Source organism: Perna viridis, chromosome 9, assembly GCF_037379345.1.
Source record: "Perna viridis isolate PV_CMFRI_1.1 ecotype Kerala chromosome 9, ASM3737934v1, whole genome shotgun sequence".
NCBI classification, from domain to species: domain Eukaryota; kingdom Metazoa; phylum Mollusca; class Bivalvia; order Mytilida; family Mytilidae; genus Perna; species Perna viridis.
In genome coordinates this window covers 20,564,424-20,584,408 of record NC_142453.1, presented here as the reverse complement: position 1 = coordinate 20,584,408, position 19,985 = coordinate 20,564,424, and the positions used below count along the sequence as shown (strand labels likewise).

At 32.2% G+C, this 19,985-nt stretch overlaps 1 protein-coding gene and 1 pseudogene across 2 annotated transcripts; both read right to left on the bottom strand.

Moving 5' to 3' along the window:
• Positions 1 to 1,751: 1,751 nt before the first annotated feature.
• On the bottom strand, positions 1,752 to 7,142 carry LOC148607266 (uncharacterized). The gene is made up of 5 exons (XM_088546004.1): positions 7,019 to 7,142; positions 5,986 to 6,324; positions 5,250 to 5,609; positions 3,107 to 3,196; positions 1,752 to 2,670 (listed from the first exon to the last, which is right to left on the bottom strand). The coding sequence occupies exons 1-5, from the start codon at positions 7,065 to 7,067 to the stop codon at positions 2,459 to 2,461; spliced, it is 1,050 nt and encodes a 349-aa protein (XP_088402130.1). The 5' UTR covers positions 7,068 to 7,142; the 3' UTR covers positions 1,752 to 2,458.
• A 7,696-nt stretch (positions 7,143 to 14,838) lies between these two features.
• Positions 14,839 to 17,324, bottom strand: LOC148607265 (uncharacterized; annotated as a pseudogene). Its single transcript, XR_015915410.1, has 5 exons — positions 17,240 to 17,324; positions 16,776 to 16,953; positions 16,085 to 16,153; positions 15,331 to 15,567; positions 14,839 to 15,094 (listed from the first exon to the last, which is right to left on the bottom strand). The product of XR_015915410.1 is annotated as an uncharacterized LOC148607265 (transcript).
• Positions 17,325 to 19,985: the final 2,661 nt, after the last annotated feature.

Here is a 19,985-nt window from a genome sequence, read left to right as displayed (position 1 = left end):
TATTTTAATGTAACATTCATGTATACTTTTCTTCACAAGTGAACCGTCTCTTTATGCCGTTCATTAAAACAAATTACCGTTTTATAGAATATTAAAAACGACAAACCATATATATATATATATATATATAGAAAATTCCCAACGATATTAGAACTGTCATATTTGCGAAGCAATTTTTGGTCGTTCCCTCCGCGGGACTCGAACTCGTACCGCTGTGACCTCTATGGCAACACCTTCTGCACAAATTCCACCGCCCAAGCTAGGCTATATAAATATAGCTTTCGCAGGTTGGGTCATTCCTCCTCGTAGAATAAATCTTGGGTTGTAACTTAGTGCCCGATGTAGCACGGGATAGTTCATCTAGGTGTTGTTATGTAGGATAGAGGATCAAATTAACGATAAATGTCACAAAAAATCAATATTATACATACATCTCAGAATGTGACCACTCTTTTCGCTACATTGCTTGATCGGATCAAGTTAATACAGAAAAAATAACATAATCATAGAAGGGCCCTAAAAATCCCCAACATTTGACGAGGCCAGGAGGACTGGATCCTTAATAATAATACTATATATCCTGATTTCCAACTGTCTTATGGTAAAGATTTTTCAGTCTGCAACACAAAATCAACTTCTACGATTACACTATCTATTATTGCTTTGTACGGTACGGTTACGATAGTTTTCTGTGCTGTGCTTAAATTTACAACTTGTATTTCTGTCCAGCTTCTAACGACAATCGCTTGCTATTAAGACCTTAGATTTTTCGTCTGGTGTTCTTTTTCCATTATGTTTTTTTTCTACTACACATTTTCCTGACATTTAGAGATGTATCGTGTGCTTTTTTTACCTTTTGTATATGTGGTATTCGGACAATCGTTACTGCCATGTTCATTTTATTCGCATGGCTATCATTTTTTCCCTTGCATGATTTTGTATTTTATGCTCGGTATGGAACTCTCAAGGAAATAAACGCTCGACAATATGACCATAGTATTCTGTCATCTTAGATTTAAAGGCTGCCTTGCAAAAATTATCATTGATACTTTGAAAGGACGATCTGTATGGTGGTATGTCTTATTGCCGTAAAACAGACGGAAAATAATGACTTGGAAAGTCCGTCATGACAAGGGAACAATGAGTAAAGCTTGTATTTGTCATGCCTGCATCCCTTCTAGGGGATTTACACATTATACTTTTTTTCCTGGAACTAAACATGTGTTAAACTCGGTGGTATTTGACTGGTAACATTTAACTTGTGGTATCTTCTCCAGCAAACATTTAGGTTTACATCGGTATGTCTTAGGTTTTAAGGGAGAGCCTGAAATCGACATTTTGTAAATTTTGTAACACACAAGATAATTGTACAAACTGTGCGCAGCCAATCACGGATGAAATAAAACATTCTATATAAGATGATTTGTGAGATTAGTAGGGATAATTGACGGCAGCAGTTTGAGTAATTGTATCTCATTACATTTCCATCGATATTTGAGTAAGCAAATGATATTTCGACAGAACAGATAGATGTCCAATGGCAATGTGTTAAGGCATATCAAAATATTACATTTTCTTTTCTTTTTGACGTTTTTTATTTAACTAAGTGGATTTATTGGTAAGAAAATTGCATTTAAGATTTTAATTCTGTAATGTTCTCTGTTGTTCGACGTTACATTGTACTTAAAGGGAAATAAACAAAAAAAAATGACAAAAATATTAAGGTAATGCTACATTGACATCAAGAGTACTCAAGAGAACTAAGGTTCTATTGGTAATCAAAAGAATGTAATCCAGACACAACAAAAACATGAAGTAATTAAAATAATACATACAAAGTAACAAAAGCAAGTGAACAACTCGGACTCCATTAAAAACATTGAGCATGGGTGCACCGGTAGGGTAATCGTCCTCTGCTTTTCTAGAAACGCCCACCGAGTTGCTCATAAAAAGTCAAGTCCATGGTAGAAGAAAGAGGAAAGGAAAACTATGACATGTTGAACAAATCAGTTTTCATCGCGCAGATAGATAAAATGTGACATTCCACGAGTTTATAGTGTCATACTGCTATAGTGATATAATATTGTGGCACCATAACCTTGTTCCAGAAGCCTACTTGTTAGAAGTCTAGCGCGATACAAAAAGTCTGCATAGTTTCAGCAAGCTCTGACATAACGTATGAGTTGTGATACGAACACTCCATACGTAGGTGCTGACGGGATATTGCCACAGTCGAAAGGAAATTTGACAAATAAGAATAAAAGACCTCACGTTTGTCGTAAAGTTTGGTCAATAATAGGGTGGGTATAGAAAAACAAAAAAAAACGTGAAGCGCAACGACCAACAAAAAAGGATAAACACATATACTAGATAATACATAATAATCATACTGTAGAACACCAAAATTTTATAAGTTTTTTTTCTATTCATTTCTTGCTTTTATTTTATTGCCATTTTTTTAGCCGTCTATTTTGATTTGGTTCCGGTTGTTCCTTCTTCTTTTACATTTCTTCTTGCAACATTTTCTGCATCTTTTGTTGCATTTCCCGCGTTTATCTGTACACTTGTCACATTTTTTACATTTTCTTTTTTTACGATTTCTTTTTGACGTGAATGGGTCAGCTGTGGAGGTAATCTGCTGAGGGAAAAAGGTGTATTCGCACAACACATCTGTAAAAAAAATACAAATTACAAATATTCTTTACATTTGAAATATTTACTTTATAGGGTTTGAAGGGCATATATTTTTATGGTAGTAGGGAAGAAATATACAAAATGACATCGTCATATATATAACGCCTAAGAATGTGAATTCGCTACACTGCTCCATCGGATCAAATAGATACAGGGAAGATAATGTAAACATTTAAAAGATTCTGAAAAGTCCCAACGATGTCAGAACTGTCAAATTTGAGAAACAAATTTGTTATCGTTTCCTCCACGGGACTCGAACTCGTATCGCTGTGACATTTATGAAAACACCGCCTGCACAAAATATTTTGTATCTAATTTTGTCAATTATTTGTTATTTCTCGTGACATGACAGTTGTTTCTTTTCTTTTTTTTAATTTTACAAAACAAAACCTAAATCTGGTGAGATAATTACCTGACGATGTTGCCAAAGTAGCAGTTCCTTCTCCTTCTGTCACCAATCCCTTGCAAGCTGATACTTGACCAGCCTTGTCTCCAACTGTCTCTTAAAAATAAAAGTCATTTGGATTAAGCTCTAAGCAGACGCCGCTCGTTTACTCTCTTATTAATTGCTGTAGGCAAGTCTTTCGATATTCTCGGATATTATTCAAATCAACGTCATTTGACAATGGGATAAGGTCGCAAAAAATCATTCACTTTTGCCGATTTTGCAAGATTCGTGCATGTTCTGAAAGGGGTAGCTGCAGCGTCTATCAAGAGTGAATTTCGAACGTCGGACGCTGTTCGGAGCTTGCAGTTGAACATGACATTTACGTTTATAACCATCAAGCGAAAAACAACATTGTAAAGAAAATAAGTGCAATGCCACGCGCATTTTTACAAGCCGTCCTCACACATCGTAATTTTTGACATTCTAAATAGAAGTACCCACGGTTGCATTCAGTAGATAAACCATGACCGATAAGTTCATTTCAACTTTAATATATAGAACTATATTTAACACACCGACAAGAACTTCAAACAGTATGCCCTATAAAAGTATACATTTTTCAAATCCTTATATAATGGAGATTCATCAATATGATAGAAATTCTCCTACATGCTTCCATACAAATTTAAGCTTTGGTCACATACTTTAAATTGATAATTGGATTCCAAAGTCTGGTCTTTTTCTAAAATAATTTCAAAAACAAAACAAAAAATAATAACACTTCCACGAAATGTTAGCATACACGGCTTGTTGTAAAAAAATAAAAAATACATACTTGTACACACTTCAAAACAACAATCTAATATTCAACATAACACTGATATTTGTTAAAAATTGTAAAAAAATGGTAATCATAATTAATGACACCGTGACCTTTATAATTGTAATAATTCAAACAAAACATCTTTGATTTGTTAGCAAAACATTTGGATGAAAAAATCATTTGATGACGTTTTGATAAAACTGTCTAAAATGTATCGACATGTATCTTGACCTACACTTAGAGATCGATGGTAATGAAAAACTATTGAACAAACTATACGACAAAGGCGATGACTTTACATTTCGTATTGCAGAAGTTTCCTTTCATCTATGGCAATATCCCTTCGGCACCTGCGTGTGGAGTTTTCATATCACAACTTACACGTTATGCTAGATATTGCTACAACTATTTAGACTTCTTACAATTAGGCTTCTGGGAAGAAGTCTCATGGTCGTTATCATGAACTCGTGGCTTGTTACGATGTATCCATCTGCACCATGAATACTGATTTGTTTAACGTATCACAGTTTTCCTTTTCTCTTTCGTCTACCCTGAACTAGACTTTTATGAGCAACTCGGCAGGTGTTTCTAGAAAAGCAGAAGGCGCTCACCCTACCGGTTCACCAGGTCCATGATCCCAGGTTTTAGTGGATTTCGAGTTTTTCATTTGCTGTTGTTTCTTTCTACGTGTTAATTTATGTTCTTTGTTGTGTTTTTCTGTATTCCGTGTCTGGTCATTTTCCCTGGATTACATTCTTTTGATTTCCGCTAGCACCTTGGATCCCTTGATTACTCTTTCTATGTTTGCGTAAGAGATTGAACTTATGACTGTGGGACGTTCTCTGGACACGCCCTGATTAATTATGGATTTTTTTTCTGATTTTCTTTTTTCTTCATACACATCATGCCTCCTCTAATCTAATAAAATCAAATTTAACAATTACAAAATTAAAACCATTGTCATAACCAAGTATGTTACGCATGCAAGCGTCTAACCAGTACTTAAACAAAAAGGGTCGAAAGGAACCAAAACAACTAAAGTGCAATATATCCAAAATTTACAAAAATAACAAAATCTGCAAGATGTACATGTTATGTGGTATAACTTGAGTGCATTGTTGAACAAAAAGATTTAAGAATACTGAAGATCGTTATTATTTTAAGTGACGACTTTGAGACATATTTCGATTACCGCCTTAATTGTCATTTACTTGTAAATACGTATAAATCCGCTAAAGCTTGTCTTGATATAGACTCAATACCATTATGTAGGAGATTACTGCTTGTTTATATGTTTTAATAATAAAAAATAAGAAAATTTCTTTTTAAGTAATTAAAACTTACTCTTAAAACATATGACGAATCCACTCCCACTCTTACTAAAATGACTCTTAGAAAACTTTATGCTCACAGCAGTGTTTGGATTGTACGTTTGTTTAAAACTCTTGTCCGTGATTTTCTCTTTTTGAATCTCGAGGATATCATTTTCAATGTCGATATCAAAGAAATCTACTTCAATATGTGTGAACGTTTTACCATCTAGTCGATTGTTAATATTTATAATACACGGTTCTGAAGCTTTTTTGTAGTTCCATGGTATAAGAGTGTGACTCAAAATGACTCCGCTACTAGCTTGCCTTCCTATCTCCCCTGGTTTTCCTGATTTACCATTGTTGCATATTTCACCGAAATAATTAGATGTACCTGTAATGACAATGAAACAAAATGAAAAAAAGAAGACTTATACATTTCGTTTACAACAAATGCAGGTGTTATACCCATTAAGACGCTTTATAGTTACATGAGTAAATGTGAATGATAATATGGTTAAGTTATTTCTGTCCGTTCATTGTTTTTTTAAACAGGTAGGGTCTAAATTTAACTGTAAATATGAGTGGCATATATTTGAAATCTTTAATTATCTCAAACATTTTAATGGTATTGTAGCACTATACACAAAATATAATTGAACACTAACTGCAAAAATTTAAGTCTATTTACAGGAAAACATTTAATATATTCATCAAACACTGTATAACACAAACATAACATAACTATTGCGGTGAAATATTAGTTTTACTTTTCTTTATGCACCGTAAAGTCCTCACTATCAGAGATTTGGCAGCCTTCAGACATGTTTGATGGGTTATATTGATTATCAAAGTTGAAGGGAATCGCACCAGACAGGTTCGTCTCCAAAAACAATCAGCTAGATCCTTCTTTAAATCAAAGGGAATACCAACGCATGGTATGGAGTCACCGGATAGAGAATTCCCGTTGGAGCAATTTGCAGAGGATGCAACAACTTCTGGATTATATATGACTGTTCCACGTGGACATGTGATGTTAATTGCTTTGCATATTGTCTTTCTGTCATCATCTTTTCTTTTATTGAAGCAATTTAAATCGTTTCCAAAAACTGGAAGTAGACATGTTAAAATGAAATGGCTTAAATTCCGCTTTTATTTAGAATAAGACCAAATCATTTGTTTTTCACATTAAACAAATTTTATAATTGATGTATTTAGTGTCGACAAACAAATTTAAAACTAAACGCAGTAGCAAGTTTCTTTGTTCGTGCTCTCAGTTTCAGCGGGATTCAGATGGCTCTTTTTCATTGTTTCTTTGTACGTTTAATTTTAATAAGTTCATTTTCTTTGTTGTGTGTGTCTATTTTACTCTTGCTATTCTTGGCGTATATAGTTTTAAACTGGAGAGGAAAATGAACAATGTTCACAGTGGCATATATAAAAGTACTGATTTATACATTTTAATCTTTCAACGTAAATGAAAAAAAATGTAAGGAATCTTTAAAACTTTAAGTATATTTAGTGTCCTGAACTTTATTTTCGATTGTTTGCGGTGGAGATTTTCGGGGCTCATTGGTTTGACAAACCGCGAAACTTGGCTTCCAACGAAAAGGGAATGTTCCATTTATTTGTAAGATGAACGTGTCGAATCCACTAATTCAAGAATCTACGAACTGACGTTTCTTGTTTAACCACGAATAAATGTATTTTCACATTAAAAGAAAACTAACTCTTCAGTTCTCAGATGTTTTTCCAGCAAATCGTATAAATTTAGGATGCAACTTTATCATCGTATACTCTTACCTGATGCTACAAGGCTGTAAATAAGCCAAAATGCACATAGTTCAGTCATTTAGAAAATGTTCGTTTGACCAAGACTTGAATGAAGAGTATCTACTTTTACTTAAGCCTTGACATGTATTATTTATATAAATCGGATAAGGAGATTTACTGAATACAATGTGACTGGTTTAGCGTGGACTTTTATTTATAATTATTTTTGTATCTGTTTTGTATATGATACATAGCATAATTTCGTGTGGACTTATTGTTTACTATTTGTTTTGATTTTTTGGTTTGTTGGTTTTTGTTTTTGTTTGTTTGTTTTTGTTTTTGTTTGTTTGTTTTTGTGTTGTTGTTTTTTGTTGTTTTTGTTTTTGTTTTTTGTTTTGCTTTTGTTTGTTAGTTTGTTTGCTTAGTTTTTTTATTCTAATCAAGTATGATTATTTAGGTATATTGCATAGAACTATATATAATGTACTTTGCATTAATTATATAAGAGAGGTCGTGATAGGTATTAAGCATATAATTTATGTTATTATACGGATGAGCTTCAAAGTCCAACAACGCATGCTCACCATAAGCCAGAACGCATTAGAATCGGATCTAATAAAGTTCGATACATAATTTGATATATGTCAATGTTTTATATTTCGACATGTATTATGTTAATAGTTTTGTCAATATTCCTTTTTATTGAACTTTTCCCTTTGATTATCGAGTTTGGAAGTTATTGATTGATTATGTTTCACAGCTTATGGCAGATATTTCTTGCATGTCAGGATGAAAAATATTTATCAATGGAGATCCTGCTTTTACTAATCCGACCCGATGAGCTGGATCTTTAATGTGTTTCCTCAAAGCAGCAACATCCCGAGGGTAGGCAAACTTTCGACTTGGACACTATATTCTAATTTATTCAATCAGTTGTCACTCCTATAACCCATCAAATACCACATGCTTGGAGTAGAAATCAAATACCGCATGCTTGGGGGAGAAGCAAATCCACGACATCCCGCACATGAAGAAAACACGCTACCCTGGGAACACAAAGGCGTTTTTTTTTGTGTTTTTTTTTTGTTTTTTGTTTTTGTTTTTGTTTTTGTTTTTTGTTTTTTTTTTCAAATTGTGGTTTCATCTGATAAAACAATCTACGCGTGATCAGAACGAGTTGTAAAATAATAAGAGCCACTTTATATTTCCCTTGCCAAAATGGGACACTTAAAGTACTCAATTTCATACATATAGTGTATACTTTTATTAATTTTAATAGTTTTAGTTCACGTATAATTATCATCATTTTTTTATTTTATTTTATTTTGTTTTATTTATTTATTATTTTTTTGTGTATCATTTTTTAAATCACGTGATACATATATCGCATGTACAGTTATTTTTGATTTTCCGTCTTAAGTGTCTATTAAAATAGACCTGGTCATCCAAGTAAACTTCCTAGGTTTAACATGTGAAAGGGTTCTAAAACTGTCCATTTTTTGGCTCTTTATACTTCTATTTGTTATCAGCAGCTGTCAGAAATACTTAAAATATTGCTCAATTACAACTGTTATTGACAACTCTTATTGAGAAAAGTATGTCGTTATTAGATACGTACCTGTTTCAAATCATGAGGTTCACTATACCATTTCACTATACCATTTCTCGATAATGTAAACAACCATTGAGAGAATATAGTTCTTCATTTACAGTAATCATTTTACTAATACTAAAAGCAATATATTCAAGAATAAAGTTTTCTTTCAATAAAACTAGCTATTTCGATTCTTCTAGACCGTATTTTAAAGACAAATAGTAACTGTAATTTACTTACGGTTCAAAGAGTTACTATTCTCGAAACTTTGTGACAATATGCACTATTGTATACAAATTTCAACTGCAATAGTGTCTTACTTGGGGCTCTAACTCATACCTCTCTTGAACATTTAATACCAATAATGTGACGAGAAAAAAAGAAATGCCAAATATACAACAAAAAGTCAGATTTTATTAAGGTACCATACAAAACGAAGTTTTTATTATAAAACACAAGACAAAGGAGACTATACTCATTATCCCTATTCATGTCATAATATGAATGAGAATCCACTCATTTTGTTGTTTTGGAAATAAATACTGAAACAAATAGCAAATGGTACATATGTAAGTGTGGTGGATGTTGTAGAAAATTTGACATATCTGAATAAAACAACTAATATCCAATCAATATAATACAAAGCGATTTATCATTATCACAAATTGACAAATCAACACCTGATACATTATGTCTGGAAGTGTAATTTGAGACACATTGTCAATTTCACTTAAAATAAACAGCAATGAGCTTCCATATATGATTTTCAAAAAATGTCAATTATACAAAATTTTCAATTTCAGTAGACTATGAGACTGTTAGGACTAGATGTACAAATACAAGTACTTCCTTCCGTCTAATTATTAGTTGCTATGCTATAAATGCATTGCTTGCTCTAACAAAAAAGTAATGACAAGGTCTTTCAAGATGTAAAATTATGATACGAACCAATAGATGTTGTCCCACTTCATGCTTCTGAAAGTCGAAAAAACCTATACAAACTACTATATAAAAGAAAAAAAAAAAAAAGAAAACATGGTTTTGTTGATGATGAGACAAGATTTTCTAATATGAACAGGGAGCTTAATGAAAACTAAAACAACCTTCCGGCTATTAAAATTCGCCACAACTCAACTTACTAGTGTTTCGTAGTAATACTGTGCTTGAACAAAAGTATGTACGACTTACAAGAATAACTCTTCTTTACGGATGTCAATAGTAACTGGTATATTGGTTTTTGATAGTGACAGTATCACTATTTATATCAGGTAAGCCCGCTATGACGTGATGGATTTAATAACTTAAACGAAGCGTCATGTTTTCCTTTATCGGTAATTTGCTATTTATAAAGGAAAATGAAGCTAGCTCTTTTTCTTAAATGTGTTCAAAATATCATCCAAAAACACTACATTGTTCTTAAATGGAGACTAAATTTATCGAATGACCACTGATCGTCATAATTTGTAATACGGTCCAGTCAAAAGGATGAGGGCCCATAAGGTCTTGTTCAGCAATTCGGAAGAAAACTAAATAATAATGTAATACATATTGTACATTTTCAATTTTATGCATTCAGTTTGTCATTTAAAGAATAACAGTGCAAAAACGAATGCACAAAAACTGCGTGGAAGGCTAATCTGTCAATAAAATAGCATTTTTGCACTCTTCTGCCACTTATTTCATAGTGAGATCCAGCGTTAACCTAAAAAAAGATTAAAACTTAAAGTGTATATTTATAAAATCTTTCTACAGGAAAAAGGATTTTTTTTTTGGTTAACACAGGATCTCCTTGTGCATTTAACAAAAAAAACCTTCAAAAATCACGCTTAAAATCCCTGCAAAAATGACTAAGTCGTACTTTACCTGTCCGTGTAGCATGTGACCTAGCTAACTGTCACATGATTAAGCACCTGGCCACCCGTGTAATATACACTGTACTGTATGCGGTAAGGTATATATGTTTTCCCAAATATTCTTGTTTATTTGTTTACTTTCTTCTACAAACTTCAGTTCTACTGTAGCAGAAACATTTGTATCTGCAAGCAAGTTTCGTTTATCTTTTGAGTTCACTGATTGGCAAATTTTTCTTTGTTTTCTCTTGAAAACTATTTTTAAAGATTAACTATTCGTTGAAAATGCATCTTATAATAAGACATCCGTCCATTATATGAGAAAAGCTAAACTAAATGACACTACATAAATCTATGAAACATGGCCATCATATTAAATCTGTGTGAGACAGGAATTCTTATGTATAATTTACGACATCGTTAATGTATTTTAAGCACTTAGAAAGCCATGACTTCTAAAACGTCTTTTTGTGATCAATTTTGATGTAGGAAAAACCAAATATATTTTTCACAGATTTCAAAGGCATTCGTCGGTGTAAAGTATTATTTCAGTGATTTCCAAATTATTTTTAAGATGGCGCATAGACTAAGTTTCATGTAGTGTAGTTTCCGAAAATTCGACTTCAAAGGTCAACAACTTTATATGTCTTTATGGAGTTCTTACCTTTCCCATTATTTGCTTGGCAAAAGTGGCAACAGTTATCTTGTCGTCATGTGTTTGATTAGAGGTAAATGAATATGTATGGAACAAGACATCTAGAGTTTCGCTAATATCTATCCACGCATGGGGATATCTCCTGTTCGAAAAAAAGAAGGCATTCATTGAAAGACCTAAATTGCAATACTGTCAAAGTTTAAAAATCAATGACTATGCTAAAGTAGAAAAAAATATGTCAATTGCATTGCTGACAGTTGACTAGGTTATTGGTTGAAATGCATCTTTGAATGTATATATACAGTTATCATTGACAATTTTAAATTTAATGACTTAATTCTAAAATGCGATGTAAGTAATTGGCGATAACGGTAGGAAGGAACACAGGGAAAATATTATGTATTTAACTTCATATGTAATAAGCATGGGAACCATGTGTTGTGCGTCTGTTTTGGCCACACATGGAACCATATGTCAAAATCCACGCTACACATGTAAAACGCATGTAAAACAAACGTGTTGTAACCATGTGTTAACCATCACACAAATAAAATATAATAGTCTTTTTGCTGAGGCTTCAAATAAGGCCTAATGCTATATTAAAGTTTGTCGAAACTGTGGTATTCAAATAATGTTTATAAAAATCATACTGACAACACGTTATGAATTTAATATTCTAAGATAACTTGATACACATGAAGTATTAAAAAGAGTAATCAAGGGAACCAAGGTTAAAGCGGTAATCAAAAGAATGTAATCCAAGGACAAAGAGCAGATATGGAACACAGACATACACAACAAAGAACATAAAGTAACTAAAATCATATATACAAAGTAACAAAAGCAAATGAGCAACTCGGACTCCACTAAAAACTGGGAGCATGGACCAGGTGCACCGGTAGGGTAAGCGTCTTCTGCTTTTCTAGAAACACCCGCCGAGTTGCTCATAAAAAGTCAAGTCCGGGGTAGACAAACGAGGAAAGGAAATCTATGACCCGTTGGATACATCAGTTTTCATGGTGCATTAGGTATTACCTTATGCATGTCGGGCATTGACAATTTACATTCATTTCTTCACTAAAAATAAATGGCTGATTTTTTAAATGCTATGTGATGACTAAATTCTGACATGTAGAACAATTAATTGACTAGAGAAGTGGTAAAAGTAATGTCATCTGTTGGCATTCCTTTTTTTTTTGTTTTGCCAATAGTTTTGCAAACAGGTAAAACAATTTTATATGTCTTTATGGTGTTCTTAACTTTTCCATTATTTCCTTGACAAACAGGGGCCAACAGATATCTGGTCATTCTGTTTTTGATGCGAAATAAGGGAATTCATTAAGTGTGGTACATGACATCTGCAGTCTCAAATACACCTTCCCCTGCATGATATCTCCTATGAAAATCATTTAAAGACCTAGATTGTAATACCCTGTGTCAGAATTTGAAAGTTATTGACTATGCTTAAGTAGAAAAAATATGTCAACTGCTGAAAATTGAAAAGGTATTTGGTTGAATTGCATCTTATACAACCATTACCATTGAGGTTGCTTCATGTATATTATGGAAATATAGATTTACTGTTTATTTCATGATTATTCAAAAAAAATACATTATTTTAATTTAGTCATGCACATGAAGAGTACATTTTCTACTATTTACATACTTTGTAAATTTAGTGGCTCCTCTGATTTCATAGTTAATGTGTATTTCACTTTAACTCTTTTGAAAATACTTACACAAATTACTTACAAAGACTTGTTAACATAACTTTCTATTCAAGTTCACATGAATAAGTTAAATTTTAAATATTAAATCTGTTCTGTACTTTTCATTAAGACGACTTAATATGATATTCGAATGAAGTTAATAAATATTTCAGGCCGACCAACCTAGAGAAAATACTACAGACCAAAACGTTTTTATCCCGTATATATATATTTTCCACAAAAATCGAAATGTGACTGGAAATTGCTGAAATGCTTCTTTTCATTAGAATTCATACTAAAATCAAGAAACTACATTGATTGTCTATATGAAAAGTGGAGGAAAATTCATCTTTTGCTCATCTGTTATTGCAAAATGCGTTGACAGTAAAACTATATGTATCAGTATGAGGAAACCTGAAATGAAGTGCTTCATGATGTTTTGGACAGCCAGGATTTCACCAAGATTGAGACTTTACGTTTTACAAAACGAACAAGGTGACAGGGTGCGTGGAGATAAATTGACGGGAACAACAGGCTATATGCCTGATTTGAAAGAATCCATCAAAATCATGACAAAATTCGACAAAGCATTGAAATTTGTTTCATTTACTATCAATAGTGACAAATATATCCATCATGTTTGGTTGACCAAGCCAGACATTAGACCTACCTTTTCAACACAGCATGCCTTCACAAGCATGACAAAATGTGACAAATCTAAGTTCAAGGACAAAGTGGCAGTGAATTTCACATGTAGAATACCCATGAATACAATGAAAAAGAACTTTATTTCCTCACAGAGGTGTTTGGTTTCTTTATGATGACCCTTCTCTCATCTCCTCTTTGTTTTTTAACTTTTAAATGCTAGTAACCTGGCTCAAGTATTTTTAATGCCAAATTTTTATGTTAATTTACTCGATTGAAAAGGGTAAAAACGTAGAAGAACCCTGGCTCTCTCTTCGACTCAAACGAGTACTAATTTTAAATAATTTTGTATTTCAACCTACAAAATCGTTAAATTCTAATAATACCAAAAGTTAAATTATACTCAATGGCAAACTAATATTAGTATGTTTACAGAAAGATTATCTGTGTTTCCAAAGTTTTGAATGGTGGAAAATTGACAAATTGTAATTTCATGTTAATTCAAGGTTTGACAAAATGAATCCCTAATAGAATGCCAGCAATTGACATTGCTGAAAATTCTTTTATCATTTTTCTAGTCAATTCATTGTTCTACATGTCAGAATTTAGTCATCACATAACATTAAAACAAATCCATCATTTATTTTTAGCGAATAAATAATATCAATCGTCTTGATCTTACACGCATACACGTTATACCTAATGCTATTGATACTTCAAACACTATATTTTGTATTAAGGCAAGTCGTCATTCAATATTGTGTTTCAAGTGTACGAAGTTATCTTAGAGTATACAATTATTATTGTGTTTGGCCTACTTACCTACCCGCCTGTAAAATGTAGGGTCGAGAGAGGGGGAAATAAACATTGTTTCTAGAAATGAAGAGGACGCCTACCCTACCGGTTCACCTGGTCAATGCTCCCACTTTTTAATGGTGTCTGAGTTGCTCATTTGTTTTGTTACTTTGTATGTATGATTTTTGTTACTTTAAGTTATTTGTTGTGTATGTACGTTTTCCGTCTCTGGTCGTTGTCCCAGGATTCCATTCTATTGATTCCCGCTATAACCTTGGTTCCCTTGATTACTCTTTGAAATGTGGCCTCATTATTTAAATGGTTTTAAGCATATGGGGACAAAACATATGATTACATTCTCTCTCAAAACATTTGTATTATATGTGTACCGTTTGCATATGGTTGATTCAAAAATGCGTAAAAGGAATGTATTTTTCTTCATATTTGGTTCCGATGCATTGCCAAAATAGCGTGAAACGAATAGTTCAGTTTTGTCTGTGTACAGTTGTTCAATTATACAGAATAGAATACTATTTTCTCCTAATGTGTTAACATATTGACTATTCGATATATATTTCTAATCTGTACAAAACAAACAAAGCTTAGTACACAATTAAATTTATTTTGAACAAACGACACAGTAAACTTCAGTTCCGTCTTTCTATAGTGGGCATCTCAAACTTCCACATTTGACCTTAACCGGATAGAACAAAGCACCATTCTCGCCGGAATTTATGTTGTCCAGGGGTTCGGCATTCATGTCAATGCATGAGTAATCGCTTCTGTAGTGGGCTTTGTGTTCTGTCATCAAAAATCCATTGTATTCGATATTCCATCCCTTATAACATGTTTTTCGTCCTATAGAAACGTTAGAAATGAGAAAAAATAAACTAGATTCAAAATCGGACAAAATCATATGATACATCATCTTACTAACGTCAACATACTAGTATCTTACAGTATAATCTAGAAATATTGTGACAGAACGCTATTCAATGGATATATTCAATCGTAAATTGTTTTAGAATATACAAATGAAATACCAAAAAAAGAAAGTAAAGAACACTTGCTCTGTGTCTTGAAAATAACTTTACCTGGTATCATAATTATAGACGACACTCGTCGTCGTCGGCAAACTACGCATGGCACATCTTTATCCTTGAGGCTTGATGATAATGCAGATGGTTTCGTTTGGCTATAAATTTCATACTCTGAACCATAGAGAAGGTTGTTGTCATATGAATAAGATTGTCCGTTTTCTGGATTATGTGGTAGGCATAATTTGTTAACCCCTCCGCCCTGGGCATTGTATTACATTCCTCCTACTTGTCCTTGTTAATTTAAAACAAATTCACCTATTATACATTTATTTTTCCAAAAGAAAGGTGGATTATTATTTGTTTACTAAAAATAACAAATCAGTTTCTGAAATACACATGCATACTGTATCTTTGAAAAGGTATAAAAATTACACCTTTATTAAATGTTTCAAAAAAAACTTTTAGACATCACGTGTAAAATTTCTAGGTGATACCAAAAAAACATGTTATATAGGTATGTTTTCGCTAAAAGGCATGATTTGCACGACCAAACTACTTACTCCATGTAGATACCGATCGCGTAAAATTTCAGGTTCAAATAGCATACAAATTATACAATAAAAGAAATTTATTCTTGTGGATCTACCAGCAAGTGTTCAACCTTTGTTTTGCAATAATATCATACTTTTTGAATTAATTGAATTGTTAGGAAAATACATATATACATGTCAAACATGTAGCTTAGCGAACCATAGAAGTAATTGTAGGAAATTTATGCGCAGACATAAACTATGATTTTGTTTTTCACCTGAATAAACTAGTTCAGTCGAACTTGGGCATGTTTTGCGTCCCCATCTTGTATATGTTGTACCAATATCTAAAATGAAAGTCGAGGTAAAAATTTTCTTTTTTAAGATATAGCTTTAACTACGGTAAAGCTTTTTTCCCAATACAAACTAGAACTGTTGATTTTTCTGTCAAACTACAACGCATAGAACCCATGATTGTCGACGTTTTAAATGTTTCTCGACACGCTCATGAACATTGTGAAAATTTGATGCACATGCTTTACGTGTAACAAATGCATTGACGCACGTCAAATTTTAAGTATGTTCAATTTCGTGGTAGATTTATTATTCCTGAAAGGCGAAATGTGACATTTTTATCGAGTAATTTTATACCCAAAATATTTATATCATCGAAATGAAGAAATTAGTTCAAGGTGAGCATTTAAGGTCCTTTATGGCATCAAGTTTATAATTGGTCAAAGATGCAACTGAAGAGACATACCAACTAGTAAGAGAATAAAATATATTGCATCCATCATCGATAACTATTCTTATAATGACCTTTGAATAAATAACATACCTAATCTGAAGCAAAATCGTCAAAATGCAGCCAATTATATACTTGATCTACCCATAGTCCGTTAAGGTTATATTATTATTTTGACTATATTTGAAATCGAATTTAAAATATATATATTAAAGTGCGTTTACCATTAGGTGTGTGTGGTACTTTACATTCTGCTTTTCTTGAAGAATGAAGATAATGCTGCATCATATCAATCAACAACTGGTCCGATGGGTTCAAGTTGTATCGTTTACAATCATGGCTATCTACAGACACTATGACCAGTAATGCCACCAGTGCTGCTCGAATTCTAATCATTATCTTCTAGACATATAAATTTATTGAATATGATGAAAACGATAAAACTTCCAATACAAAAGGGTTATCAACAGTATGGAAAAAATAGCACCGACTCATGAACTATTTGTTTATTAAATTGTTTCCAGTCTGAAATGCCATATACAGTAAATTTGTATTTGTAAAGTAAACTTAAATCAAGATGGTTTAACAAGGTACAGTCACTATCAACTTCAAATCTTTGAGCTTAAATTTGTACACAATTGAATACATTATTTGACATGAACACCTGTAAAAATTTGTTTTAATTTACCTTTTATTTGCTATCGTCTACACAGATATCCGTTTAAATGATACAAAATGAATTTGGATCAATTTAGTTGTTAAGATAACTCTTTGTAACATCTGCGATATGATAACTATGTTTTTGCGTGTAGTATTCTTGTTTATTGATTGTTTACTTATAAAATAAAACGTACTAAATTTCATTTTTATTGATGCTTTTTACATATGCATGTCAAACGGATTATTGTGATTGTGTATTACTTGTTGTAATTCATTTTCTATTATGTTTCTCTATTTCTCTGCACATTTTTGTAGATTTTATTTAGATAACAAGACACTCTGTACTATGACAAAAACTTAATTAGATCAGTTTACCTCCGTTACGATTTGATTTTTTTTTGTTTTGGGTTTTTTTTTGTGTGTGTATGTATGTGGTTTTTTGTGTTATCTTTTGTTCGGAATCGTTTTTGTTTTTTTATTTGTTTTTGTTTTTGTTTTGTTTTGTTTTTTCTTATTTTCTTGGGGGGGGCTTCTGAATTTTGTTTTGTTTTGTTTTTGTTTGTTTGTTTTGTTTCGGTATTTTTATACTTCTTTGATTCTGCCTATTTGTTGTTCACTTACATTACTACCAACCGTATATATTTTGTTCCTGTGCTAACATTAAAACACTTTCCTTCAATTAAACCAACTGTATTTAATCATACAAAAACATGCAAAACAAAAATGTTCATTTACGTTAAATTTATTTCCTTTACGCGTGTCCTTCTTTTTGTATAATTATATTTTTGTTGTCTAACTACACAGCTCAGTAATTGTCATACAGTGTACATTATAATGTTATACAGGAAATGTCTTTAGAAAACAAGGTCTATACATTGACATATATGAAATGTCAATACAAAACAGCAAACATAGTTTTGAGACTAAAGAGACTTCATTCTCTTATGCATCCAGATTTTCAAATATACATGTCAACCTGTTTCTGAAAAAGTCTATTCGCCTTTACCTAAATGAGCGTTTTATTTTGTCATTTAAATAAAGAGTTTACATAATAGGATTCAGACACTAAGATTCCAATATGCCTAAATTTAGAAAGTTTTAGTCCGACTCTTTTGAAATATAGAATCACCAACATCAACAATTTCCCTAAACAAATTCCGAAAATGTACATTCGAAAGTTTATGTTCAATGGTTTCTACAATTTTACGGTATGCACATTTGTTGTTGACAGATAGTTTTCCATTGTACATGAAACATAATAATGGGTTACAACTGTGTGAATTATATTGACTTAAAACATTGAATTCGACTCCTTATAGTGTACATATGCGGTAAGGTATATATGTCTCCCCAAATATTCTTGTTCATTTGTGTATTCAAACTTTTTTCTACAAACTTCACTTCTGCTGTAGCAGAAACATTTGTGTCTGCAAGCAAGTTTTGTTCATCTTTTGTGCCCAATTTACTGATTGGCGAATTCTTTCATCTGTTTTCTCTTGAAAACTATTCTTAAAGATTGATTGTTCGGAGGAAATGCTTCTTATAATAAGACATCCCTCCAATATATTAGCATAGCCAAAAATAAGTGACAACACATCAATAAAAGCAATATCCATATTACATTACATCTACGTAAGCCAAGAGTTTTAATGTATTATTTACTATTAATTATTAATATTACATTATTTAATGTATAAAATGTTTTTGTGATCAATCTTGATGTATGAAAAACCACAGAATAACTTTACGAATTTCAAACGCATTCGTCGGCGTAAATAATTCTTTAATTGATTTCAAGATGATTTTGTAAAAGCCGCGTTGTGTAGTTTCTGAAAATTCGACTTCAAAGGTCAAAAACTTTTTATGACTTTATGGAGTTCTTACCTTTTTTCATTATTTGCCTGGCAAGGGTGGCGACATATATCATGTCGTCATGTGTTTAATGAAAAGTAAGGGAATCCAATATGTGTGGCACAAGAAATCTACAGTCTGACTAACACCTTCCCAATCATAATATCTCCTGTGAAAAAAAGAAAATCATTGAAAGACCTGCATTGCAATACTCTCTGCCTTAAATTGAAATTCAATGACTATGCTAAAGTAGAAAAGAATATGTCAATTGGTGACAATTGTCTTGGTTATTGGTTAAAATGCATTTTTGCATGTATGTATACAATATTCAAGGAAGTTTGGGTTCTCTTATCGTCCACATTTTCATCTGAAAATTAATCCGCAAATGTTAATTGAAAATTCAATGACTTAATGTCATTTTTTCTAAAATTATTTCTTTAAAAGGACAAATGCTCACACCATACTAGTGCTCATGATAATACTTTCAGTAATCGGGTGACACTTCCTTGAAATTAAATCTAAAACGCGATGTAAGTGAATGGCGATAACGGTAGGACAACTTCTGAAGGTACACAGAAAAAAATCTGCACCATGTTTTAATTGAATATGTAATTAGCATGGGAATCATGCTTTTACGTCTATTTTCACCGCGCATGGAAACCATATGTCAAAAACATGCGTAAAACGGTACACATGTAAAAAGCATTTTATTCAAAGCACATGTAAAACAAATCTTTGGCCCCATAGGTTTAACAACATTTAAATAAAATATGATAATCTACTTGCTGAGGCTTCAAATAAAGCATAACGCTATATTAAAGTTTGTCAAAATGTAACAGCACTTCATCTGAGGGCTGATCAATCAAATACACTAAGGTTCAGAGCTTTTATTCATAAGACGGAAATATATGGCAGGATCATTC